Source organism: Aspergillus caelatus (genome assembly GCF_009193585.1).
Source record: "Aspergillus caelatus strain CBS 763.97 unplaced genomic scaffold BDV27scaffold_116, whole genome shotgun sequence".
Taxonomy (NCBI): Eukaryota; Fungi; Ascomycota; class Eurotiomycetes; order Eurotiales; family Aspergillaceae; genus Aspergillus; species Aspergillus caelatus.
This window is the reverse complement of record NW_022475379.1, coordinates 1-23521: the sequence shown is the minus strand read 5'-3', so window position 1 is coordinate 23521 and position 23521 is coordinate 1. Positions and strand designations below refer to the sequence as shown.

Genomic DNA, 23521 nt, shown 5'->3' with positions numbered 1-23521 from the left:
TTGTCTTCTTGTTTAAAATTTTGTCTGTAGAATATTTTTTCATCCTCGTAATCTCTACCCTCCTGTCTGTCTGTCTGTCTTATATCAGACAATCTAGGCGTTTCGGCCGTGGTCTGTATTTCCGTCAATACAATGGAAGCTTTAAACATTTATTGAAAGAAAACGCTATTTAGAAAAATCGAGAGTTGACTCTCACCACATTAAAATTCAATGGCCAATTAAGTCACAAAGGCGAAGTATCATCACAAAATCTTACAGATAAACGCTTAAAATGATGAAGAAAATACAGATTTGTGCTATAATGTATTAAATTCGATATGTATTGTATGTAGCTATAGTTGCCTTCTAGACATGTATATGCAAGTCTAACAGGGCAGTAAACCACCCATATGTCCGATGAAAACAAAGAACCAATAAACAATCCAAGCCCAAGGCAAGGAAGTCGGATATATCGTACAAAGACATGTACAAAAGAAGCAAGAAAAAATAAACAGGAACATAGAGGAGAGCATCAAACGTGATATGGTGGTATATACGTTAAATCAGAACTCATGGTTCATAACCAGAGGAACAGAAGAAAACCTCGACTCTCTTATACGTCAGGGTTTCAGAGATTCGCAAATTATTTTAAACCGGAAAGATATATCCAGAAAGAAAAGAAGGAAGATTAAGACAAGAAAACAAAAAGAGGATCCATAATTAGGATCCACTTTTTTAGTTCTTAGACCTCGAGCCCTTAGGCACACGGGCAAGCCAGTAAATGAACACCGCGGCGGCGATGTTGAAGACAATGAAGGCCCACATGATACCGAAGTTGCGCCACCGGTCCTCGTAGTAACTGCTAACCGCAGATAAGAAGGTATCCGTGCTCGAGATCTGACAGAAGGAGCAGGAGTCAGTAGCATTGTTGTTTTCCAGGTAGCCGCCGAAGTTTCCGATGTAATCGCTCATGTAGTCGTAGCAGGTGGTGTTGGCTGGCGGGGTGAGGTGCAGGAATTCGACCTTTTCGCAGACGGCAGTGGTGCGACCGACACCCGTTGCGAGCATTCCTGATACTAGGTATGTGAATGGGGAGACCCGGTACATAAAAATCCAGAAGCCGGGGAGAGTCTCGGGGGTAGCGAGGACACCACAGAAGATCAGACACAGGGAGAAAAGCAAGTTTGCAAGGTTACCACCTGTCTCGGCGAGCTCAATACCAGCGATCATCATGTGCGCGAAGGTGGAGGTGAAGAGAAGGAAGGAGAGAATCAGGAGCCACATGAGGGCTCCACGCTCGTGGACACTGTCAGTGGGTTCGGCGTTGCGGTAGAGACCGATTGGGTAGTACCAGCAGACGAAGATAATGACACTCATAAGGGCATTCCAGGGGAGTTCGACCAGGATGTTGGCTGTCATGAATGCTTTCCAGGAGTATGCCTTGGAAGGTCTTTCACGAGCCTCGTAGAGGGCACGTTGGGTGACGAAGTTGGGCATAATTTGTTGGACAAGGTTACCGAAGATAGTCATCAACATAAAGATACTGAACATCTGGTTTTGAAGACCCTGTCTGCTGTTTTCTGCGTGGAAGAAGGAGAAACCGATGTAGAGAGATGTGAGAATGCAGAGAATTGCCTTAGAGTAGATGTAAACTGGTGTCCGCCAGTATTGGGAGAACACGCGGGCCAGGCACTCGTACAGCTGCACACTGAAGGGTGCAGCGAATTCCTTGAAGCTACTCTCATCGCTGTGAGAAGCGTCAACTGACTTCTGCGAAAGTGTGGATTTCAGCTCTGCAAGGTGGTCGCGGACAGCTACGCGCTCAGGGCTCTCACGCCAAACGGCAGGCCAGTCAATATCACTGTGGGATCCGGGAGCGGCACCAATGACTTCAAGCATCCATTCAGCCGGGTTTGCCTCAACGGGGAGTTTCGGGGCACCGTTTCGTTCGAAATAGCTCGCGAGAGTCGATGATCTCTCTCCAATTTCACCAAAGTACACGGTCCTACCACCTTTGGCCAGGAAGAGTAGACGGTCAAAGCGCTGGAAGAGCATGGCGGAAGGCTGATGAATGGTGCAAAGAATGGCTTGACCATGCTTAGTCAAGGTATCGATAAGATCAAGAATAGACCAGGAAGTTTGACTGTCCAGACCGGACGTGGGCTCGTCGAGGAACAGAAGCAGCTGGGGCTTGGCAGCCAATTCAACACCGATGGTTAGACGTTTCCGCTGTTCAACATTCAGACCTGTACTGCGTTAGACATGAACGAAGTATAGGACGACATAAAAATTAAGAGAATGTAGGCCTGAGAGACGGAAAATTACCTTCACCAGGAACGCCAACTACCGCATCTGCGTACGCTTCCATTCCAAGCAGTTTAATCACCTCTTCGACATAATCGAGCTTCTCCTGACGGCTAACATGGGCAGGCTGGCGAAGGATAGCACTGAATTTCAAGGCCTCGCGCACAGTGGTGGTATGAAGGTGAAGATCTTGTTGCTGAACATAACCCGTCTTTCGCTGGAAGGATTGGTCGCGTAGGCGGCCATCGACCAGCATCTCACCACTTACTACACCCATTGTCACACGAGTAGCAAGTACATCCAGGAGTGTTGTTTTACCAGCGCCAGAAACGCCCTATAGGACAATGTAAGCAACAGAAAAAAGAACATAACGAGGTCGCGACCGTAAGCTTACCATGAGAGCGGTACAAGTACCGGGCTTGACCCAGCCATCGACATGATCGAGAATGCGCCGAGGTTCACCCTTGATCTTAATGTCGTAGCATACATCCTGCCAGTGGAAAATGGCCTCTTGTCTCTGAATTGCAGCACCTGCGCCGTCACTGGAATCATTCGTCTTCTCGGTGGCAGATACTTCGTTGTGGGTCTCGACATCAGCCGCACCACGAGAATAATGACCACGGCGGAAGAGTAGAACTTCACCCTTCGACTTAGCCTCCGAAATGAACTCAGTAGCAGTCAAATAGGTGGTCATGAAGAACACCATGAAGGCAATCATAATACCCAGGTTTCTCCACTTGTGGCTCTCGTAGTATTGGAAACTCTGCTGGAGGTAGTCGTCGCCATAAACATATTCGGAACCAGCAACAGCACCGACTGTAGAGCAAATCTTATTCGCCAGAGAGGCACCTGCATAGTTCGGGACAAGCTCTGCGTCAGAGCATTTCCATTTGGTGTTGTGAAATTCATTGACCATCAAGCTTTCGAATCCATAGGCAATAGGATCAAGGTAGTTCATCCATCGCGACCAGCCAAGCATGTTCCGAGTAGGGATGGTGAAACCGGTGTAGATAACCAAACCCAGAATAAGGATGGCGGCAGGCACCAAAGCTTGAGAGAGGGTCCTGGACGAAGCGGCTATCGTACGGAAAAGCATGGACATGGTCATGGTAGTCATAAAAGTAAATAGAAGGAACACAAAGAATGGACCCGGCTCACGGCGAAGATTCGTCATGAAATAAAGGGTGATATTGAATGTTATTGCATTCGTGATCTTGTAGGGCATGTCACAAAGCATAGAGGCGATAGCTTCAGCGAACGGATGATACATAGCGTAACGGGCCTGTTTCTCGACAATGGGACGTTGTGCGTACAGAGTCAAGATCTGCGTAGTGCGCTGATTAGTGTTGCCTCAGAGCTAACGAGAAAAAAGAACTGCACATACCTCGAGCGCACTGGAAAATGCGTTCAGCAACACGGCAAAGAAAAGTAAAGCACCACGCGAATAGAAACTTGACGTATCATGCTGCAGATTGTAGAAGACACTTCCAATAATCAAGGCCATGATGAAATTTCCAATCAATTGACTCATGGTCAAACTGGAATCACCCTTCAGGCGTTGAAACCCGCGGATCATGCAGAGTCTGACCTGTTCGTAGATGGAAACTGTATACGGAGATCCCACGCGCCTACAGGAAGATAAGATTAACAACCAGGGGAATTTCTTGCATCTTGCCAATGAACTTACTGGTTCTTCGCCTGCATTGCTCTGCGGGACTCAACAAACTTCTGAACGGATTCACCACCCAGGGGGAATTCCCGGTTGTATTCTTCGATTTCCCTTATCAATTTCGCGTGTGCCTCGCTGTTCTTCCAAACAGCAGCGAATTCATCTGGTGTTCGTGGAACTTTGCCCTCGTAGCCCTTCTTCACAATACGTTCAGATGGACTGGTAAGGGAGGTAAGGAAATCGGCAGTCGTTTGACGTTCCGGACATTCGAATCCCATGTTAGTGAAGAATTCCCTTGCTTCATCTGTGCGGCCAAAGTAGATCTGTCTGCCTTCATACAAGACAGTCACTTTGTCGAAAACATCGTAAGCGCTCTGAGAAGCCTGGTAGATAGCCACAGCGACTGTAGCACCAGCATATTTCGTCATCAGATTTAGGGTCTTGCAGAACTCCAAGGCGTTTGCACTATCCAGACCACGGGTACTGTTATCCCAACACTGGAGAGGACTGCCGCTGAGGGTTGCCTCTGCAATACTGACACGCTTTCGTTCACCACCACTGACACCACGGACAAAGTCATTACCGACTCTTGTGTTAATGGTATGCGTGAGACCAAGCATGGCCATCACAACATCGCGCATATGGATGGCATATTGCTCTTTCGAGACACCGGGGAATCGATTTCGTGGACAACGAGTAAGTGCAGCGAACTTTAGGGTATCACCAACAGATAGTTGAGGAAAGTGAACATCGGTTTCGGCGTTATAGATAGCCTCACCACGGAATTGTCTCCGCATTTGTTTGGCGGGAATACCCTGGTAGTTCAATTCTGATTTATCGTCCATATAGATACCGTTCATCTCACCAGCAAGTGTTTTCAAGAAAGTCGAACATCCACTTTTGCATTGATTAGCATGTTACACTATTATGAGTAGTGGAGAAAATCCTTACCTTCCGGGTCGTCCCAGCACGACCAACATCTCACCACTCTTCACCAGGCCATCAAAGTCGCGCAGAATCTGAATCTTCTGCTTACCGGTGCCAGTGATCGCCCGGAACAGGGCACCAACTTGAAGGACCATGTTGAACACATCCTTTTGATAATCCGTCGGACTTCCATAACCGTGAACACTGAGGTTGCGGAACGAGACACCGGCTTCACGTCTGGGGTGTCTTTCAGGATCACGAGACGTAAGGGCTAACAGGTTCTTCATCCAGTTTTTTGCCTTAAAGTTGGGACCGAGAGGGTTCAATGTGGAATCCTCCTTGGTTTCCAGGAATGGGTTCTCTGCATTCTGGCTGACCGAGAACCTCGTCGATTGCCGGGTCAGTTGCTGCGCCAGGCGGGTGACCTCCGCTTCTGCGATCTGCTCATCGTATTTGGATTCGTCTTTGCCGAGTTTTTCCAAGGCGGTTTCGGACGTTCTTGCGCTGTCATTTTCCTCGAAGATAGACAATGGCTCCCCTCCGCTCACAGGAGCCGCGCCCTCGGCTTCACCTTGAGCGCCGACTGTTCGAGCGGGGTTGAGATTAGGGTTTATAGTCCCCAGAAGAGACATGGTGGTTAGAAGGTAGAGACGTCCAGTCTCGAGGTAGTATTAAGAGATACTAAAAAGGGAAAGGAGAAGACCGTGCGGGGGTATAAGGGGTATATATATTAGTATATAGATATTACTATAAGAGTTCGTCCATGTGTTCAGATCTGTAAAAGAAAAGAACGTAGATAATCAAATGGGGAGAAGGAAAAGGGGACCTCCTAATAATAAAGGTCCCAAATTCCAATGACGACCCCCGTGATGGAACCTAACGCCTCCATACTAGCTACGGTAAACTCCGTATTAGTTTCTTATTTCCATGTCAGACTATAAAGGAATATAATAAAAAAATTAGGAAGATCAGAGTCTGGGCCACTCGTCAATTTTAACTCCAACGAATGAGAATAAAGAATTAAACGAGGAATCGAATCGGGTCCTGGAAATTTAGGCGTCCGGACCCATCGACAAGACGGCAGAGCCGAATATTTCTCTCCCGCTGCGTACAGTACAACCGGGTCACAGGATAAGCGAATCCCGTTCTTATTCTGGTAAGTAACGCACCACTGGCCAGCTCCGTTTGACATTTACGGGGCGTGTCCCTGGGAGAGCTACTACGAGCTTTTCCGCTTAAGGCTGACTCGATCCATGTGTCTGAGAACAGATTGCCTAATGACTCATGGTTACTCCATAGGCAGTCATCGGTGGTCATCATGATTCCCGGAAGCACCTTAAAAATGGTTATAACTTATACTACGCAATTTATTGGCGACCTCATGTCTGGAGGACAACACATCGGGTGGAGGCTCAATATCAATTTACGTCGTGTTACACCGACATTGATCACAATTGAATTGTGTTTTGAAAGGAACACAAAAGAGAACGGTTGTGTTACATAGTAGGGTTGCGCAATGAGCTTGATATGACCGTTAGTCGAGGAGGCATCGAATGTGGAACGCCTCGTAAGATTCGTATTCCCGTATAAGCACAGTATAGCCAGAAAAGGCAAAAGATGGTCAGAGAATTCTCCGTTGCAATCGAAAAACGTGGTTAATAAAGGTTTTCCGAGCCTGATGAAACCTGGTGCATTGACCCTAATGAGTTTAGTCCCGGTAGCAAGTGGGGCGGGAACTGCGAAATCCGAAGTCCGGGTCATTCGCCTCTTCGCCTCTTTTACGGTACAGTATCGGGTGCGCCAGATCCGAGATCCTGCAGCGCTGCAAGTGTATAATTATCTTATTCTAGCTGCATTCCAGCGGTTGCCCCTTTTGGACGGCTGAGGTAAGCCCCGATAACCTAAAGATGATGTTTTCATCTTATCTATCCAACCATGCATCTGTACATATGTATACACTTTCTACACCGATCCCAAATGTTTTCCCATCAACAGATGTTTCCCCCCCCACATATGTATACCCCGGCCCCTCATGGCCGCGGTTGAACGGATAGCGTTCATGACAGATCAGACCCATCTAAAATCCGATGCTTCTTAAGATTTGGACCAGAACATGGCCATGGCGCACTATCTAGATATGGAAACTAATAACGCCTCGGGTGACCACACTACCGGATTGTACCCTTAATCACAGCTTTATTTCTCTTGCTATACGCTTATAATCTGGAGATTGGGCGGAGTTAAGGCATCCAATATGCACTATGGTCTACGTATCAACTTGGTGCCTAACTGACGTTACATAATAGAGATCAGGCATTAGCTACGTTAATTAGACCACGACTGCGCTTATCGAAGTCCGGAAGCTCTGTATATCGGGATCTGTCACATCTGGGCCTTGTTGGTTACACTGCCACCTGGTATACATCACAATATAATATAATATATCATCTTGATACATACAACGGCAGTAGTGGCACAAAGTTAAGCCTAAATAAACAAGGCATATGCTTGCCTATACAGGTGGAAACCTCGGGGTCTCCAAGGCACAGTGGAAATAAGGCTAGTTGGATGTAAAACACGGCTGCTGAGCTGCTGTATTACATAGGTATATGCCGAGGATTCAAATTTCTTGCCCCTTGTGACCTACGATAGTAGGGTTGAGGGGGGTTCCAGTTGAACTAAGGCTCGTCCCGTACCCAGGCCCTACTCCGATTTTACCCTACCCAAGTCCAGCACGCCATCTTATCAAGAGTATTGCCACGCCAACTCGACTGACCGCAAGATAGATACTTCAGTGGCGATATATTACCGGGTATGCGGTTCTAGACATTCTAATAGGTTCATTAACACGAAAATATACCTGTCTGTTAGCCTCTTCGTTTTGGTGGTGCCCCGGAGGGGTTCATCTGAGATTGCCGGCAGCCAAGGCTGCTGCACATGACGACCTCGGCGAAGACCTTGTCCTCATTGAAAGGAATGGTGCGGTGGAAGTAAATATTGCTCTTATGATGGCGTCCCTAGTTAGTATTGGCAATTTAGTTTGTTGGTTTCTAAAGTTCTCTTGGTGATATAAGTATAAAGTATGTGATTTCCATATAGATATTGTGTACGGAGTAGTGGTTGAATATATTTAAATTATCCTGCGCGATAGCGATATGGAAACCACGCCACCAACAGCCCACCATTTCTGCAAAGGGTCCATGCAGTCTTCCAGGACTATAGGTCAAGGTCTCGCAGCAGCTTTCATTTGATCTTCAAGTTCTACGGGCATATCGACCTTGCTTCCTCTTGTATCATAGTGAGAAGCTACATTCAATTATTTTCTTTACCGACATAGGAATCACTTGGGGCAACTGCTATGCCTATATCAATCAATGATGCCGACACGCTCATTTTGTAACTTGGTGGGAACGCGGTCCTTCTTGCTGCCTCTATTCACGGTATAGTCCCCGAAGCGAGGTAGGGAAGTTGTTAAAGTCACGGAGTTCGGCACAAGAATGTCCAATTGCTGTGAAATTTGGCGGTAATGGACCGGAAGCGGCCACCTAGGGGTCAATGCCAGGCCACCGCAGTGTTACTCCAGGGATACTGTTGTTTGCAAGTGCGAAACACGGCCAAATCTTCTAGTGCCCACTTTGGCGCAATGGGACACGCGTGCTCCCGGGGCTCCTATCCACTGGAAAGTTTATGCTTGGTATGTGCCTAGAGAGACAAGTAGACTAAGTTTTCAGCGTCAAACACCAACCCAGCGTGTCGGTTCTGGTACCAATGCGAAGCATCCTGAAGTTATTCATGTTTTACAGATGTAGAGAGCACCGTCGATTCGACGTGCCCGATACTGTTCGTGATCATTATCGTATCAAATTTGAAAGAGACTAGTTAGACAGGTCTAGTTTAACTCCATGAATTGCCCTCAGCTAGTATGCATACATTACTAGTACAGCCCCCATTGAGATCTAGGACTCTTCATCTTCCTCCTCATCACTTTCGTCATCGATTGATTCGACAAGGAGATTGCCTCCCCGACCGATCTTCTCCCGGATGGTCCCTCCGGCACCGACTTCATATACAACGCGGGGCATAGGGGAAACGAGTCGAAACCCGTACTGGTGTTCAAACCCATCTGGTTTTTCAACATCCGTGGTTTTCTCGTTGGACTCTTGCAGGATATCATAGCACTCAACGTATGCATACAACTCTTCAAGGTCAGCTTCTGGCGCGAATTTCCGAATCACACGTTCGCCCGAAGGCAGTCGAATGCTAACACGAACGGCATCTTTGACATCCGCGCTCGGTTCGTCGGGGATAGCCTGTGCCCGCCAACGCTTCCACTGCTGGAGATCGTGGAGCCGCTTCTCCTCCGCGGCCTGGCGCTCAGCAGCCTCTTGTTCCTCCCGTTGTCTGGCTGCCTCGGCTTCCCGTCTTTGTCTCGCTCGCTCACGGTCAATGGCTAATGAACGCTCGTAGGCGGAGTCTTGCTGTTCCCGTATACTGCGGGAAGCCTGTTGCTCGGCCCGAGTGACCCCGATCCTCTCTAGAGGCTCCTTGTGCTGTGAGATGGCGGTTCGGAGTTTCTCAATAAATTCTGACGGCGAAGTAGTCCCGGATATTCTAGAGACGACGGACATGGCCGTTGATGATACATTGGGAGTGTGAACAATGGCAGCTGCGAAAGGGAACTTGGTGCACCGAAGAGAGTTTGCAACCTGGTATGCCTCCGAATCCTGCACATTGCCTCCCCAAACAATGACGTTGTTTTGCGGGTCATTGACAAAGTCGATGACCTCCCGGGACAAGAGGGTATCCCGGACCCAACCGTTCGTATCATCATGTTCAGGAGCCAGGAGAACCACGAGAAGAAATTTGAGGTCCCGGTGGGCTCTTTCTAGAGCCATATTGTATCCATTTTCTAAGAAAGGCAGCGTGTTGGTACCATATTCCTCCTCGAACTCTCGAATGAACCTGGCGGCCGTGTCTTTAGGCCCCAGTGGCCGGCGTCCATTGGTGTTCCGTCGCGTACCGTGAAGAGCTGAGCTTGCGGTTGTATTGAAGAAACGTGGAAGGAAAGGGAACAGTGCCCCAAAGAGGCGGAAGGAACTGTAAAGTAATCGGTATAGAAGGTTGATCGGAGTGAATAGGAGAGCTAGTAGGAAAGGCGGACGATAAACCGGTTGTCCTTCTGGCTGAGTCTCAACTCGGGGAGCAGGGTCGGCGGCACGTACAGCCGAGGAGAAGTTTGCGGTGAGGTCATCTGTCATGAGATTTTGGGTTTGACGGTTAGGTCGAGGAGGAGGGGTATTGAGAGCTGCACGAGCTTCTTCGACTGGGTCTGGGCCTTCCCCATCGAAAAACTTGGAGATAGCGATCTTCGGTTTGATCTGTTAGCTGCAGCTATCACTCAACTGATTTGTTACATATGAGATCTGTCATACCTGCACATTCCATTGAGAACGGCGCAACAAAGGAATAGCTTCAGATGGCTCCTGACCGGTTACAGCTATATAGGTGTCTAGAGCAGACCTTTCGCTGTCGGAGAGCTGGGAGATATCAAGCTCCGAGGAGGACATTGTCGATCAATGGCTCGATCCATACAATTGGGGAAAACAATTGCTTTTGTGAGAGGCTCGTCGGGATCAACGGAGAGGTACTAATAGCTAATGGATGTGGACCGTAAACGTAACGCAGTGAATAAGCCTGGAGATAGTTAAATACAAAACGGTTAAATAAAAGACTCTTCAAAGAACAAGGAGCCCGGGAGCCCAAAGATGTGAGAAATATCAAAGTAGTGACGACTGGTCAACGTCGATGACTTAGCTGTCCTCTTACTAGGTAGAGTTCCGTCATCGCCGCCTCGAGGTTAGCGGTAGACGCGCGCCTGGTGTCAGTACATGGTCCGTGCACAGGCCATTCCGGAGTTGGACACTCACAGACCATCTCATTCCATTCCCTCTCTCGCCTTCCCCTCTCCCCGCGGGCCCTGTTATCCCCATGTCGCCTCGCGAAACCCTCTTCAACCCATCCGTGGCATGAAGACGGCGTTATGTTCCTAGTCTTCGGGTGGTGATTCATCGGTTCTTTTTGTTAGATTGTATATTCTCTCGCGTTGAGGGCGGCGCAATTTGGAAATACATACGTATCCGTCTTTGGCTTCTTGCGAATTGCCCTAGCAAAACCCTTTGTTCAAGGCGTGACGCAAGTGTCACCCACTGGTTGGATTAGGCTGCAGAATTTATTCAGTAGAGGAATGTGGTTTCCTCTAGATATACTCGGTCGTCCGGTTTTTCTTTGTTCTGAGTCAATGGATATCGTTTCACGTTAATCCCCCACCGAATCGTGGATTGAGATACAATGGCTTCCGCAGGGAAGCCTACCCTGGATGACTCCCGCCGGGCGACGGGATCACCTAAAATGAAGGCACGAGGTTAGTCCGACATACATTTGGATTCACAATGTGGGTAATTCTAGTTGACCTGACATGATATGCTGTTGTCCTGGTAGAAAATGCGAAAGATACCCTATGTCGAAATGTGACCATATACGGTCGTTGTCGATATGAAGATAAAGGTGCCGCGATAGTCCCTTAGCCCATTACCGCATGTATCATCATTACGAACTTCATCTGACCTTGGCATTTATTCCCGAAAGGATGCGCCTTCAATCATGACCCGCATAAAGTGAATACAACATATCAATCCGACAGGTTGGCATACCCTGGCAGCGAACTGAACTTCTCTTCATGAAAAGTTCAGTTTCGACGTGTAGTGACAATGACTTACGTGGATTGTACCAGTAGCAACAACAGTAGAAGACGGCTGAACGTCGACTCCCCGAGCTTTACACCCTCTCTACTATCCTCCAACGGCTCTTCGCCAACTACAGCATCAGTTACAGCGAAGAAAGCTGCAACAATATCCCCCAAAGCTGCCAATGCAGCTCCCTTCCAACCAAGGAATATAACTTCACGTATGTCATGATGACCCTTCACTTACTGGTGCACCATTGCCCATTGACTCAAAGCAGGATCTAATACCAGCACCCCGTCGGGTCGTGCTGAAACAATGACGCCGGACTGGTCTGTGGCTGAAGTACAGGAATTTGTGCCTCAGGGCTTTGATACTACCCACTTGGTAAGACTGCACCTTGCGAGTGAAAATGCAAACAAAAAACCGGAAAATAAATAAACTTCCCTTGCCTATGGCAATTCACTCTTCTATCTTTTTAACCCCACATCCTGCCACTCTGCCTGCTCGAGAATTTCTGTCGCCCCTAAAAGCTACCGAAACTATCGGTAGCTGGCATCCTGCATTTGTCAGATTAGGCAAGCCTATTGCTATTAAGATGCAGAGCGTTTGGACGGACTGCGGCTACATGCCTGCGACCCTCTTTACCTCCCCCGTTTGTCAATTTCCATCAGAGTCCCATCACATGACACACTCTACGGGCCCTTCTCGTTATAACTTAACTAACACACGTCCCCAGGCCTCTCTCCAAGGGAATAGTAACGGTGGCGTTCCTTCGACGAGCCCGTTTGATCCTTTTGTGACAGCCTCGAACCCCCTGTCTGCGGCTAGTGCGGTCGGTCCAGTCCAGGCAAACCCTTTTGCACATGATACTGCGGCGGCAGCTGCAGCACTAGGCGGTGCCTTTTTCGCCGGACAGTCTGGCTTCCAACAACCGGTAGGTCTCTACGCCACTTGAGACTATGAGCATGTCTTACATTATCATCCTCAATACAGGTCCAGTACCATTTGTACGCTCCTATTGGTCCTCATAGCCAAAACACTCTAGGCTACCAACGGAATGTTCATGACCTTTTCCTTCCCAATGACTTCCGCGAGGAACTGCAGAAGAAAGCCGCAGCTACACTACAAACCTTGCCGAGTATGCCGATTCCATTTCATGAGCCATACCCAGCGGAGCTGACTGGAAGCCAGATACCCAACTACCCGCTCAAGTCGATTACTTCCATTCCCTTGTCCCATTGGATCTAAATCACCAGAAGAACGCAACCATCTTTGGCTTTCCCAGTTGGGTATACAAAGCGCAGTCCAGCAAAGATGGCAATTTCTATGCTCTTCGAAGACTCGAAGGTGAACTCTTGTATTCTTCAATTTCAAAATATCCCAGCTGACTCGCTCCCAAGGTTTTCGCTTGACAAATGAGAAAGCGATCCGTTCGGTCCAGGCGTGGAAACGAGTTTGTAATGGAAGCGTGGTAACAGTTCACGATGCATTTACCAGCAGGAGCTTCCAAGACAGCTCGCTGATCTTTGTCACTGACTACCACCCTCTCTCCAAAACACTTGCGGAACAACATCTGGGTGCTGGGAATAGGTTTCAAGGTCGGCATAATACGCATATTCCGGAGCAGGTCTTGTGGGGCTATATGACCCAGATCGCAAACGGCCTCAAGTCCATCCACAGCAACGGGCTTGCCGCAAGGATTCTTGATCCTAGTAAAGTTCTCGTCACCGGCAAAAATCGTATTCGCCTGAACGCCTGTGCCATTATGGACGTGGTCCAGTATGACACCCAGCGGTCTATGGCGGACCTCCAGCGTCAGGACTTGGTTAACTTCGGACAACTCATTATGACTTTGGGCGCCAATACGCCCAGTGTCATGCATAACCCCACCAAAGCTATGGAACATTTCACACGTGCTTACAGTCCACAACTCAAAAATTCGGTGTTCTGGTTGCTCAATGGACTGCAAAAGGACCAAGATCGAAATATTGACATCTTCATAACTGGCATTTCTTCACAATTAATGTCAACATTCGATTCAGCCCTTCACATGGACGATGAACTGACGTCGGACTTGAGCCGGGAACTTGAGAATGGCCGTTTGGTCCGTCTAGTGACCAAATTGAATCTCATCAACGAGCGGCCGGAGTATGAGCACGACCGGCAGTGGTCTGAGAATGGGGAGCGATACTTCCTCAAGATGTTCCGCGACTACGTTTTCCACCAAGTTGATGCTCAGGGTGACCCGGTCGTTGATCTGGGTCATGTGCTTTCTTGTCTAAATAAGTTAGATGCGGGCACCGATGAGAAAATCACTTTGGTGAGTCGCGATGAACAAAGTTGCTTTGTTGTTAGCTACAAAGATATCAAGAAAGCACTGGAGTCGTCATTTCAGGCGCTCCTGAAGCCGACCAGAAGGCTTCATTAAACAGCCCTATAGAGGGGCCAATCCCACGATGGACCCTTTCCCCCGGAGGAAAGACTTCTTATATATGCGGAGGGAAGTAGGTTAAGGAGATATCTCGTATGAAATGATCTGGCGATGTCATTGCACATGGTTCTTATTTTGGAGGATACATTTTTAGAAATCTGCCCTCAGAAGACTGAGTCTCACGGCCGACTTACAACTGCTTTTATCTGTGCGGAAAGCTGGGATCATACCTCCCCGAGTTGATTTTATTGCAACCCGGCAGCGGATGTTTGCTTGCTTTGAAAATATGACGCCATTGATATATGCACGAAGATACAGATGCAATTGATTACAGACATATCACATTATTCGAATGGCTCGGTAGACCTAGCATGTGCGTACATATCTCGTAGAGCCAACTTTTGGCATCCTGAAAGTAACTAGTATATATGATACTCAAACCAGCAAACGGCTCAACCTACAAGTCAAATCCATGCGTCCACAGCTCCATCCCCTCATCATAATTATCATGATCATCCTCCTCCACCCACCCCGCAAGCCGCTCCTTCAGATCCTCCACCGTCAACTCCTCATTCCACTCATCCCACTCCGCCGCCCCCTCCACTACCTTCTTCGGCGGAACCAACACCTCATCTAAAATATGCACGTTCCCATCCCGCCCCAACGCGTCCGCAACCGCCACCCGCTGAAACCCATTAACCTTCAACGAAGCATACGGCCCAAACCGCGCCACATCAACACTCAACCTCCTGTCCCCCAGCAACGTCGGCAGATCCAAATGAGTGAATCCCTTGACCCCAAACGGCCGGATCTCGCCCTTTTCCGTGTAAATGACATCCGAGTACAGCGTGCGGTCCGGAACAATATGATACTTGAGAAGAGCGAGGAGGTATTTCTGGCCGTAAGGTGAGAACAGGAAGGCGTTGATTTTGAGGCCGAGTTTACTGAAGGCAGTGTTTGAGGGGGCGAAGATTGTGTGGCCCTTTTTGGTATCTTTGTCTTTGTTTTCTGGGATGGTGAGGTTGGTCTTGATGAGGGCGAGGTCGAAGGTGCTGAATTTTGTGGGGACTAGGTCGAGGAGGGTTTTGGTTGTTGGGGGTGGGATGAGGACGCTGGATATACCATGGATGAGGCCGTTTTTCCCGGGCTGGGAGATTGTTAGTTTCTTTTTCTCTTGGAGTTTTGGTGGGTTGCAATTTTTTTTTTTTTTTTTTTTTGGTTGGAGGGATGAATGACGAGAGAGAGAGAGAGAGAGAGAGAGAGAGAGAGAGAGAGAGAGAAAGAGAGAGATATTGGGGTATGGATGACTTACGATATCAGGTGCTACAACCCGACTATAGAAGTTTAGCGTGAGACCTCTCCAGCCTACTCGGACGGATAGTCTCTGTGGGAGCTTGTCTCCCAATGCTGGACTCTCCAATTCAGTCGGCAGGGTGTGGCTATGGAAGACGGTGCGGGCATCCCAAAGTCCTGGGACGAGGTGGTACTTGATGACAGCGCGGATGAGCTCCTTGGGTGGTTTGCGGTCCTCGTGGTGCGGAATCTTCTTGAATGCGTCGTCTGTGGGAGCGAAGAAAGTGTGGTTTGCTTCTGTCGAGTTGAGGAGATGGACTAGTTCCTCGTCTTCTTTGATGAGCTTCGCCAGGATAGTGGTGTATTTGCTTTCGGTGATGAGCTCGTAGATGGTCTTGTCGGAAGGCGGGTGGTGTGGGGGATGTAGTTGGGAGAAGGGGGGCAGCTCGGTGATGTCCTCGGGGAGGTACTCTGTGTCGCCATAGTAGTCATCATCCAAGCAGTCGCAGTCGTAGTCTTCTGCGTCTACTGTGTCGAAGATAGAGGTGAATTCGGATGCGGCGTCCAAGAGCGAGAGTTGGAAGAGGTAATCGTCGAGGGCGGCTTTATCTTTTACGTCGATGTTGTCGAGGTCGAGGTCATTTAAGGCTTGCTGGGAGGTGGGAATGAATAAGGCCGAGGAGAGGGTGGCTGTTACTGCCACCGACCAGAGATGGACTTTCATGGTGATTCAGTTTAGTATCACTTAGGGTTCCGGGATAAACACGATAAGGGAGGATAGGATAGGTGCAGGATCAACGTAGCTGGTACATGGGTATCGAGCTGTATTTATGGTGGAATATAGGCTGCCGATTAAATTATATTAAGCAGCGGCGTTAACTTTCCAACAAAGCCGATTGATCAGGATCCTTGAATATGTCCACCTCAAGCTGTCCAATCTGCGACGGTCTAGAGCATTCGTAATCGTATTCGTGACCAGAAATGTAATTTAGCTCTGAGCTTCCATGACGCTAGCTTACTGTCATATAACATGATGTCACGGGCTTAGCACGGTCACGCCATGTGGACGATATCTTAGTAGCGATCAACATTCGGTAGAACAAAGCTATGCGGATGAATAATGTCATGGTTTTCATGACTCGTGATTCATTATTTTATTTTTGCGTTTAACTGCTTCCGACCATTCGCTTTCAGACGCTTCATATTATTAACAACAACCAAAGGCGGAGATACTACTCGACCTCATAGAGTGGATACACCAACATCAGCCTTTCTGGAGAAAGACAAAGACTTGCCAGGCGGGGCGCTAGCAAGCTGAGTGATAGAGGGGATGGCTAAATAAGTAGTCTGACACCAGTCCACACACGCAAAAGGCAATAGACTAAAATCCGCAATTGCTGTGATAAGTATCGCATGAGAGCAGGGGAGCTCGTCTTGAACTTCTCTAAGACCAAAGATGCAAGGCTGATGTCAGAAATGGCCGGTATTATCCGTCATATGTGATTTCGTTTACTCCTCCGCTTGCACGAAGGGGTTGGCAATCTCTTCGCTGCCATCAGCAGGTGAGATGAGCACAATGATAGTACCACGAGCAACGATCAAACCAAGCGAACGAGTGTTCTCGTTGCCCTCGTCATCTATTTACAAGCCGTTAGAATTAAGCAAAAAAGCTATGGACAAATACCAGAGTCACTTACCGCGCATAGATTCCTTGACATCATCGAGAACCAGGTTCATCAGTTGGTCGAATCCCTTGAGCGTGCCGACGACTGTGCACCGGTCAGTGGATCTGGGAAATATAAAAAAAAAATAGAAAACCGATATGACAGGAGTGGGCCTACCTTCTCTGCCACCATTGAACTTCACCCGAACTTCCTTATCCATGTACTTGCTGAGGTCGAGGATGTTTTCCTTTTTGGGCTTCTCCTGCTGCTGCGCACCGCCACCAGCACCGCCACTTTTGGCATGACCGCCACGGCCGCCAGACCTGTCGTGGCCTCCGCCGCGGCCACGACCTCCACGGAAGGATCCTCGTTCGGACATGCTTGGCTGGGACAAAGTTTTTTGTTTTTTTTTATTAATTTTTTTGGGGGTTTTTTATTTGTTGATTGTATTTCCTCGGTTATATTATAGAGAGGGGAAAAGATAGTAAGACAAGAGAGGGGAACCGATGAGGGGAATTGTCTAGAATTGCAATGGGTGGGTGCGTGAGTGAGAGACCAGATCCCACTTTGGACTTGGTTGGTCCGTCAAATTGCAGGAAAGGATGGGGTGGAAGGGGCACGGATGTATGAGGGATTTTCGAGGAGGGGGCCGATTCAGTAAGTCAGCGGCAAGAGAACAAATGTGCTGTGCCTCTGTGGTTCAACAATAATAGCAGTAACAGTAGGTCAGCAGCAGGCAAGGTAGCCGTGAGAGGGAACCTACAAGTCACGGGAACGGACCGCTAAGCATCACCAGGTAAAAAAAGGAAAAAATCTCTGATAACGCACAATTACTGCGCGTCACACGGTCAACAGTGACCATACCTTACTCCCGTCCCGTACTAGCGTGTATGAAATCCAGTCCACATGGGTGGTAAGAGGACAGTGGAGTGGACGGCCAGAGTCGGCCTTTACCCAATGGAGGTCGGGCTTAGGCAGCACCCTTACGGGCGGAGCGGCAAGTTGGGTTGGTCTCGGAAAATGGGACCTTCCCTTTATACTGGTATCGACAAAGTATGTACATACACTCGACCAGTATCCTACGTTTGATGTTGGTGTGCCTGGGAGCTACACCTGAAGAAAAGACGGGGAAAAAAAACAGGTTTCTGTTACTTTTTATTAATTTCGAAGAATTTCAAAATGGTCCTCGTCACGGATGAATCTGGAATTTTAGGTTGTCATTGTCCTACCGATAGGCCGGTCATGCAAGGGGTTTCAGAATTCGGTCCCTAGGTTGGTATCTTTCCTCCTATCTGATATGAGATTGATGCAATCAGAAGGGATCATAACATAAGCCCCCATCAAACTTCGGGAAAATAGCGGTATATCTTTTCTACACTAGTGACGAAATTCCAATCCGATGCTAACAATAATAATAATAATAATAATAATATTTCACTCGGGAGCGAAAAGCAATCTCTCAATAATAAGATCTCAATTCATCAATCAATGTTCATCAATCAATGAAGAAAGAAAATGGCTCAAGATACTCTCCTAGGCTGCCGGTAAGATCGAGTACTACGTACCAAGTAAAAAACAGGTATGAATGGTGACGAGTCTGTTCCGAGCTCCCGGGCCACACCGAATGGACGGCGGAAGAGACCGGCGGGACTCCGCCCGCTACGTGCTGGATTGCCTAAGGCGCTAAGGTACTCACCCTTCACCTTGTCTTGACGGGACCGCGACTAAGAGGGATCGGGTTAGATGAGACTTTCAGGATCGCCCAATCCCCGGCTGTGGGTTCGGGTCCATTCAATCCAGCCATTCATCGTGTCCCACTCGGCATCATCGAACCTTACGGGAGGGAGGAAAAGATTGAAGGAACAGAGCTTTTGCGTCCGTTCCGCTCACCGTCAGTAACTGCACTGTTGGTAATATCATTGGGTGTTTTTGTTTCGCTCATGTCCTTTCTCCAGCTCTTTCACTGGATGAGAGTTGTCCTGACTACTACCTTCCATTCCAAGTCAGGAACGAAAGTGATTGGGTTGAATGACATTTCCATCCCCAGTCACACCTAAAGATAACCAAGATTGATGGAACGAGCGTGATACTGTGTATTTTCCAGGAGAAACTTAACCTACCCAACGGCTATTCCGTTCCGTCCGCCTTTTTTTTTTTTTTTTTCTCCCTTCAATCTCTTGTTCCAAATATACCCCCCTCCCGTGAGCTTCCTTTCCTCTCCTCAGCGTCCGCTCTCTCCCATTTCCCTCCCCAACATCTTCTCTCTCTCCTTCCTCCCCCCTCCTCTTTCTTCCGCATCTCGGTGTACGCGCGTATCCTGCCCTGGTCATTACTCTTTTTCTCTTTCTTTCTCTTCGTGTATTTTTTCTCGACCTTTTTCCCCTCGAACCCCAGATTCGTTGGGGTACCTCTTATTGTCATTACCTAACTTGAACGGGCACGAGTGGCTAAACCTCAACCCGCAGCCTTCAGTGCTTCCGCCATCGGCTGCACTTCTTTCGTCCACGTTCTTGTTACTCAATCGCCCTGGAATCGCTTAATAATTTCCCCTTTGCGCTTCTGACGCCATCTTCCACGAGTCATTGCCGCCGTCGTTTTCTTTCTTTTTTCTTTTTTTCCCTTATTGTATTTATTCAATCCCGCTTCGTGACTTGTGCGCCTCCCCGGCTCACTTTCTCTTCCGCACGCCATGGAGTCCAGGACAGCGACGGCAGAGCCGTCCAGCAAGCGACCTCGATCGCCGTCCGGCGATTTCCCTCCCATCGCTTCCAAAGTTCCCAAAACCCATTCGAACCACCTGCAGATCAACTACCTGGCGCGTCAGTATCCGGATAATCTCCCTCTGGTCTCCATCGATGATACGATGCCCGCGATCATACACCTGATCGGTGAATATGATGGTGTCCTACATCGTCACGAAAGTATTGCCGGAAATTTGGGCGCATGCCCTTTGGGGCCCATCCTGATCAAGCGCTTTGAGCGCCTTTTCGATGGCCCTCCCCGCGTGCTCAAATCGCACGGCAAAGACTCCCCCAACATTACCTGGCTGGACGTGGTGGAGTTCGCCAAGAGCAAGCCAGAGCAGTTCAATCTGGAGAAGACCCGCAATGGTGTGCGAGTCTGTCAATTCTACACCAAGCAGTGTCGGGTGGAAATCAGCGAAGAAGACTTCGTGCTGATCGCATCGGGAATGCCGCAGAAAATGATCCCTCCGCAGCCGATTATTGAGGATGAGGAGAAGGAGTTGGGCGCGTTGGAGATTTTGGAGAAGAACCTCCAACAAATTATCCAGGTCGCGGACCAAGGTGAGTTTCCATGTAAAGCGATGTGTATGGCTGCCGACGCTAACCGCTCGCCTCTTCTAGTGTCCGCGCGAGCGAGACAACTCAATCATCGTCTCAAAAACCGAAGAACAGCGATTGTCACCCGTCGAGAGAATGATCTATCTCTTCATTCGCAGTCGCAATCACAATCGCAATCGCAATCGCAATCGCAACAGCCACAACAGCAACAGCAGCAGCAACAGCAACAACAACATCGCTCTATCAGCCCCGTCTGGCGCGACGCCAATGGAAGTCAACATCCGCTGAACGGCAGCAGCCACTCGAACACCCAGTCTCCCTCCACCGGCTTCGTTGCGGTCAACACCGGCCGGCTCGGTGGGGAACCCACGACTGAAGACAATGCGCTGTCACAACAGTTTATGTTCTCGCACTCCAACACAGATAATGTCACCATTATCAATGGGACCTCCATCAAAGGCGCATCTCCGACAACGCGCGCGGAGTTGATGAAGAAGTTCTTCACTACCCAAGACCGACAATCTCGCAGCTATGAAGAAGGGACTGGGTCCCAGAACCGCCAGTCATCCCGGCCACGGCCGCGGGCGTCGGATGCGACAGAGTACAATATGTACACCCCCGCCCCAGCCACAGTTGCCATCCCCAACACTCCGTCATCGCTACTCCCTCCGCCCAAGTCCCACCACCATGAGAAGGACGACGGCGGCCCGTTCAAGATGGAGATGGTTGCCCGCATGGAGGAGCTGCAACGCGGTGAACGCATACTGCCCCCATGTGACCGGTGTCGTCGCCTCCACATGGATTGCTTGAAGAACCTTACAGCATGCATGGGCTGCACGAAGAAGCATGCCAAGTGTTCTTGGAAGGATGTCAAAGCGGAGGAGCTCCAGGAGCCACGTGAGCCCCGTGAGCCACGCCCCGATCCAATGACACGGGAGCGACCAGAGAGTTTGACCCCGAAAGAGTCCTTACCGACGACCACAGCACCGGCCCCGATGGCCCCATCTATATCTTCCGCTCCCACGCCCCCTTTGGCTGTAGTGGTGCCCGAAATCGATCGTCACCGAGAGATCGAGTATAACGTGCGCAGGGAATCCGCTCCGACAGCGGGTCCCATACCCGGGACTCCACTCGGGAAGGAGCCGTCGCCCCGCCGGGCGATGAGTGAGATCCGAGGGGGCTCCTTAAGTCATGACAGGCATATCGGCATCAATCGCAACACCAACCCAGCCGCCGAGGATGATGACCCAGATGCCAATCAACGGCTAATGCAAGCGATCCTCGACACGGTTGACCACCACGCGCGGGCCGCAGCCGCCGCGAAAGAGGGTGGACAACCGATGACTGAGCGTGAACGCGAGCACGAGCAAGAACGAGACCGAGACCGAGACCGAGACCGGAAACTGGTGAAAGCTTAGTTTCCTCTTTCCCTTTTCTCCCTGTTTTAGCCTTGCATTTTTGTGGGAAATTCATGTCATGTAGCATGGGTTGTGGGGTTTATGAGGGTGTTATCTATTGTGTGCATGATTTGTACTGCTTGAGCGTTATAGCGGATATCCCAGTAGTTTTAGTTCCTCTCTCGTTGGGCATATTGCATATATGAACAGATTGGCATGATTCTTTGGACAACACAGCATTTACTATATAATATATCAGAGCTCTGGCGGGGTTTGCACGAGCTATACATCCCTTCCAAGGCTTCATTCTGTCACTCAAAACCTTGCCGTTCTTAAGTTGAAGATCTCTCTATAATACGTAGTTTGTTACGAACCCTTAATCTCCAAGGCCATACTAGTAGTGAGTGGGGCACCAGATCTGGCTCCCGCTGCACGGCTGAGATACATAAAGAGTACACTACTACCCCCACCTATTGTCAACAGAATCGGTTATAATAAACCCATAGTCAAAACGAGGAGACGACTAGACTAAAAGAAACAATACATTCATTCCCTTTCTCGGCAGCCACCTCCAAAGCAAGAAAAAGACAATGCTCCGTTCGCGTCTACGGAACCTCCCCACCCCCAGCGTCCCAGCACCAGGACTACCTGAGGAACTCAACACCAATATCAATGAATCACCGGAGGATGTGTTCGGTGTTTTCCGGTCGCACCTCTTCCCAGATAGTAACCCGCCACCACAGCCAGGCGGCCCTGGCCAGGAGCTTCTCTACGGCACCCGCTGGGGCGACCTGAAGATCATGGTGCCCGGGTACCCGAGGCTAGATGATAAGCATTCAGACGAGAATGCTACAAAACCGGCAGAGAAAGACAACCAAGCCGATCAGGTCAACGAGGGCCGCAAGCTATTTGCTCATTACCTATGGAACGCAGCCATAGTAGTGGCCGAGGGCGTAGAAGACGCATATTACAGCCGCGCAGAGACACCACAGCCCGATAAGAAGAAAGAACCTCATGGGCTATGGCAGGTAGAAGGCGAGACCGTACTGGAACTAGGCGCCGGTGAGTAACGTTACCCTCTGTCTTTTCTCTATAGACCACCACCACCACCATTAACACCACCCCCTATCCCATGGGATGGGGGGAACCAGGCGCCGCACTCCCCTCACTCATCTGCGCCCTAGCCAACGCAGCCAAAGTGGTAGCAACAGATCACCCATCTTCACCCGCCCTCTCAGGCACAATCGCCTCCAACATAGCCTCCAATCTGCACCATCGCCCCACCGCAGATGTCCCCATCCATCCCCATGAATGGGGCGTGTTCTCCGACCCATTCGCCCGGCAAAACAAGGGCGCCTTTACCCGTATCATCGCCGCTGATTGCTTCTGGCAGAAGTCGCAGCACGAGAGCCTCGCGCGCTCGATGGCGTGGTTCCTTGCTCCTGGTGGCAAGGTCTGGGTGGTGTCCGAGCCGCATTTGGGCCGCGTGGTCGTGGCGGAGTTTTTCGAGATGATGCTGGCTATGGGGTTTGAGATTGAGTTGGCCTTTGAGAGGGATTTGGCGGCTTATATTGAGTCGGGGGTTGAGGTGCGGAGGGAATGGGTGCCTGTAAGGGAGGGTGAAGACGAGCATTGGAGACGGTGGTGTGTGATTGCGGTTTTGAAACGGGGCGGCCGGTCTTGATGTTGAGGATTCATGTGGATTGGTGGATTGATTGGTTGGATTTGGATGGTCGTTGTGGTTCATATATTGCTCTCGGAGATTTAGAGGTCTAGCTGGGACTTGGGGTGTAGGGTTCAGGTTTTTTTTTT

At 49.4% G+C, this 23521-nt stretch overlaps 7 protein-coding genes across 7 annotated transcripts; 3 read left to right on the top strand and 4 right to left on the bottom strand.

The window, feature by feature from the left end:
- Positions 1–706: 706 nt before the first annotated feature.
- On the bottom strand, positions 707–5614 carry BDV27DRAFT_7710 (pleiotropic drug resistance family ABC transporter). The gene is made up of 6 exons (XM_032077547.1): positions 4904–5614; positions 3971–4849; positions 3668–3911; positions 2678–3607; positions 2305–2617; positions 707–2225 (listed from the first exon to the last, which is right to left on the bottom strand). The coding sequence occupies exons 1-6, from the start codon at positions 5509–5511 to the stop codon at positions 715–717; spliced, it is 4485 nt and encodes a 1494-aa protein (XP_031926411.1). The 5' UTR covers positions 5512–5614; the 3' UTR covers positions 707–714.
- Positions 5615–8724: 3110 nt separating this feature from the next.
- BDV27DRAFT_130024 (clathrin-mediated endocytosis regulator UBX3) lies at positions 8725–10689 on the bottom strand. The gene is made up of 2 exons (XM_032067340.1): positions 10312–10689; positions 8725–10245 (listed from the first exon to the last, which is right to left on the bottom strand). Exons 1-2 carry the CDS (start codon positions 10444–10446, stop codon positions 8836–8838), a joined length of 1545 nt encoding a protein of 514 aa, XP_031926410.1. The 5' UTR covers positions 10447–10689; the 3' UTR covers positions 8725–8835.
- Positions 10690–11088: 399 nt separating this feature from the next.
- On the top strand, positions 11089–14341 carry BDV27DRAFT_7615 (PAN-complex poly(A)-binding subunit PAN3). Its single transcript, XM_032077515.1, has 9 exons — positions 11089–11300; positions 11378–11443; positions 11525–11579; positions 11673–11842; positions 11900–12006; positions 12359–12556; positions 12616–12760; positions 12814–12969; positions 13023–14341. Exons 1-9 carry the CDS (start codon positions 11228–11230, stop codon positions 14048–14050), a joined length of 1998 nt encoding a protein of 665 aa, XP_031926409.1. The 5' UTR covers positions 11089–11227; the 3' UTR covers positions 14051–14341.
- A 1-nt stretch (position 14342) lies between these two features.
- On the bottom strand, positions 14343–16159 carry BDV27DRAFT_7602 (fasciclin domain-containing protein). Its single transcript, XM_032077506.1, has 2 exons — positions 15366–16159; positions 14343–15200 (listed from the first exon to the last, which is right to left on the bottom strand). The coding sequence occupies exons 1-2, from the start codon at positions 16068–16070 to the stop codon at positions 14511–14513; spliced, it is 1395 nt and encodes a 464-aa protein (XP_031926408.1). The 5' UTR covers positions 16071–16159; the 3' UTR covers positions 14343–14510.
- Positions 16160–16855: 696 nt separating this feature from the next.
- BDV27DRAFT_158876 (putative small nuclear ribonucleoprotein (LSM7)) lies at positions 16856–17389 on the bottom strand (the record flags this gene model as incomplete). Its single annotated transcript, XM_032072784.1, has 3 exons — positions 16856–16983; positions 17044–17115; positions 17188–17389. 3 exons carry the CDS (start codon positions 17387–17389, stop codon positions 16856–16858), a joined length of 402 nt encoding a protein of 133 aa, XP_031926407.1.
- Positions 17390–19177: 1788 nt separating this feature from the next.
- On the top strand, positions 19178–22027 carry BDV27DRAFT_130012 (Zn(II)2Cys6 transcription factor domain-containing protein). Its single transcript, XM_032067339.1, has 2 exons — positions 19178–20315; positions 20376–22027. Exons 1-2 carry the CDS (start codon positions 19700–19702, stop codon positions 21728–21730), a joined length of 1971 nt encoding a protein of 656 aa, XP_031926406.1. The 5' UTR covers positions 19178–19699; the 3' UTR covers positions 21731–22027.
- A 200-nt stretch (positions 22028–22227) lies between these two features.
- Positions 22228–23418, top strand: BDV27DRAFT_165484 (uncharacterized protein). Its single transcript, XM_032073951.1, has 2 exons — positions 22228–22771; positions 22861–23418. The coding sequence occupies exons 1-2, from the start codon at positions 22300–22302 to the stop codon at positions 23391–23393; spliced, it is 1005 nt and encodes a 334-aa protein (XP_031926405.1). The 5' UTR covers positions 22228–22299; the 3' UTR covers positions 23394–23418.
- The last annotated feature ends 103 nt before the right edge of the window (positions 23419–23521 follow it).

Bases quoted from the DNA above. Each gene is read 5' to 3' on its own strand.
- BDV27DRAFT_7710 (XM_032077547.1), bottom strand. From the start codon at position 5,511: ATGTCTCTTCTGGGGACTATAAACCCTAATCTCAACCCCGCTCGAACA. The intron at 3,912-3,970 runs GTAAGTTCATTG...ATCTTCCTGTAG, and splicing joins GCAATGCAGGCGAAGAACCA to GCGCGTGGGATCTCCGTATA. The intron at 2,618-2,677 runs GTAAGCTTACGG...ATTGTCCTATAG, and splicing joins GTACTTGTACCGCTCTCATG to GGCGTTTCTGGCGCTGGTAA.
- BDV27DRAFT_130024 (XM_032067340.1), bottom strand. From the start codon at position 10,446: ATGTCCTCCTCGGAGCTTGATATCTCCCAGCTCTCCGACAGCGAAAGG. The intron at 10,246-10,311 runs GTATGACAGATC...ATCAAACCGAAG, and splicing joins GTTCTCAATGGAATGTGCAG to ATCGCTATCTCCAAGTTTTT.
- BDV27DRAFT_7615 (XM_032077515.1), top strand. From the start codon at position 11,228: ATGGCTTCCGCAGGGAAGCCTACCCTGGATGACTCCCGCCGGGCGACG. The intron at 12,007-12,358 runs GTAAGACTGCAC...ACACGTCCCCAG, and splicing joins GCTTTGATACTACCCACTTG to GCCTCTCTCCAAGGGAATAG. The intron at 12,557-12,615 runs GTAGGTCTCTAC...TCCTCAATACAG, and splicing joins AGTCTGGCTTCCAACAACCG to GTCCAGTACCATTTGTACGC.
- BDV27DRAFT_7602 (XM_032077506.1), bottom strand. From the start codon at position 16,070: ATGAAAGTCCATCTCTGGTCGGTGGCAGTAACAGCCACCCTCTCCTCG. The intron at 15,201-15,365 runs GTAAGTCATCCA...ACAATCTCCCAG, and splicing joins GGGTTGTAGCACCTGATATC to CCCGGGAAAAACGGCCTCAT.
- BDV27DRAFT_130012 (XM_032067339.1), top strand. From the start codon at position 19,700: ATGGAGTCCAGGACAGCGACGGCAGAGCCGTCCAGCAAGCGACCTCGA. The intron at 20,316-20,375 runs GTGAGTTTCCAT...CGCCTCTTCTAG, and splicing joins TATCCAGGTCGCGGACCAAG to TGTCCGCGCGAGCGAGACAA.
- BDV27DRAFT_165484 (XM_032073951.1), top strand. From the start codon at position 22,300: ATGCTCCGTTCGCGTCTACGGAACCTCCCCACCCCCAGCGTCCCAGCA. The intron at 22,772-22,860 runs GTGAGTAACGTT...GGGGGGAACCAG, and splicing joins CGTACTGGAACTAGGCGCCG to GCGCCGCACTCCCCTCACTC.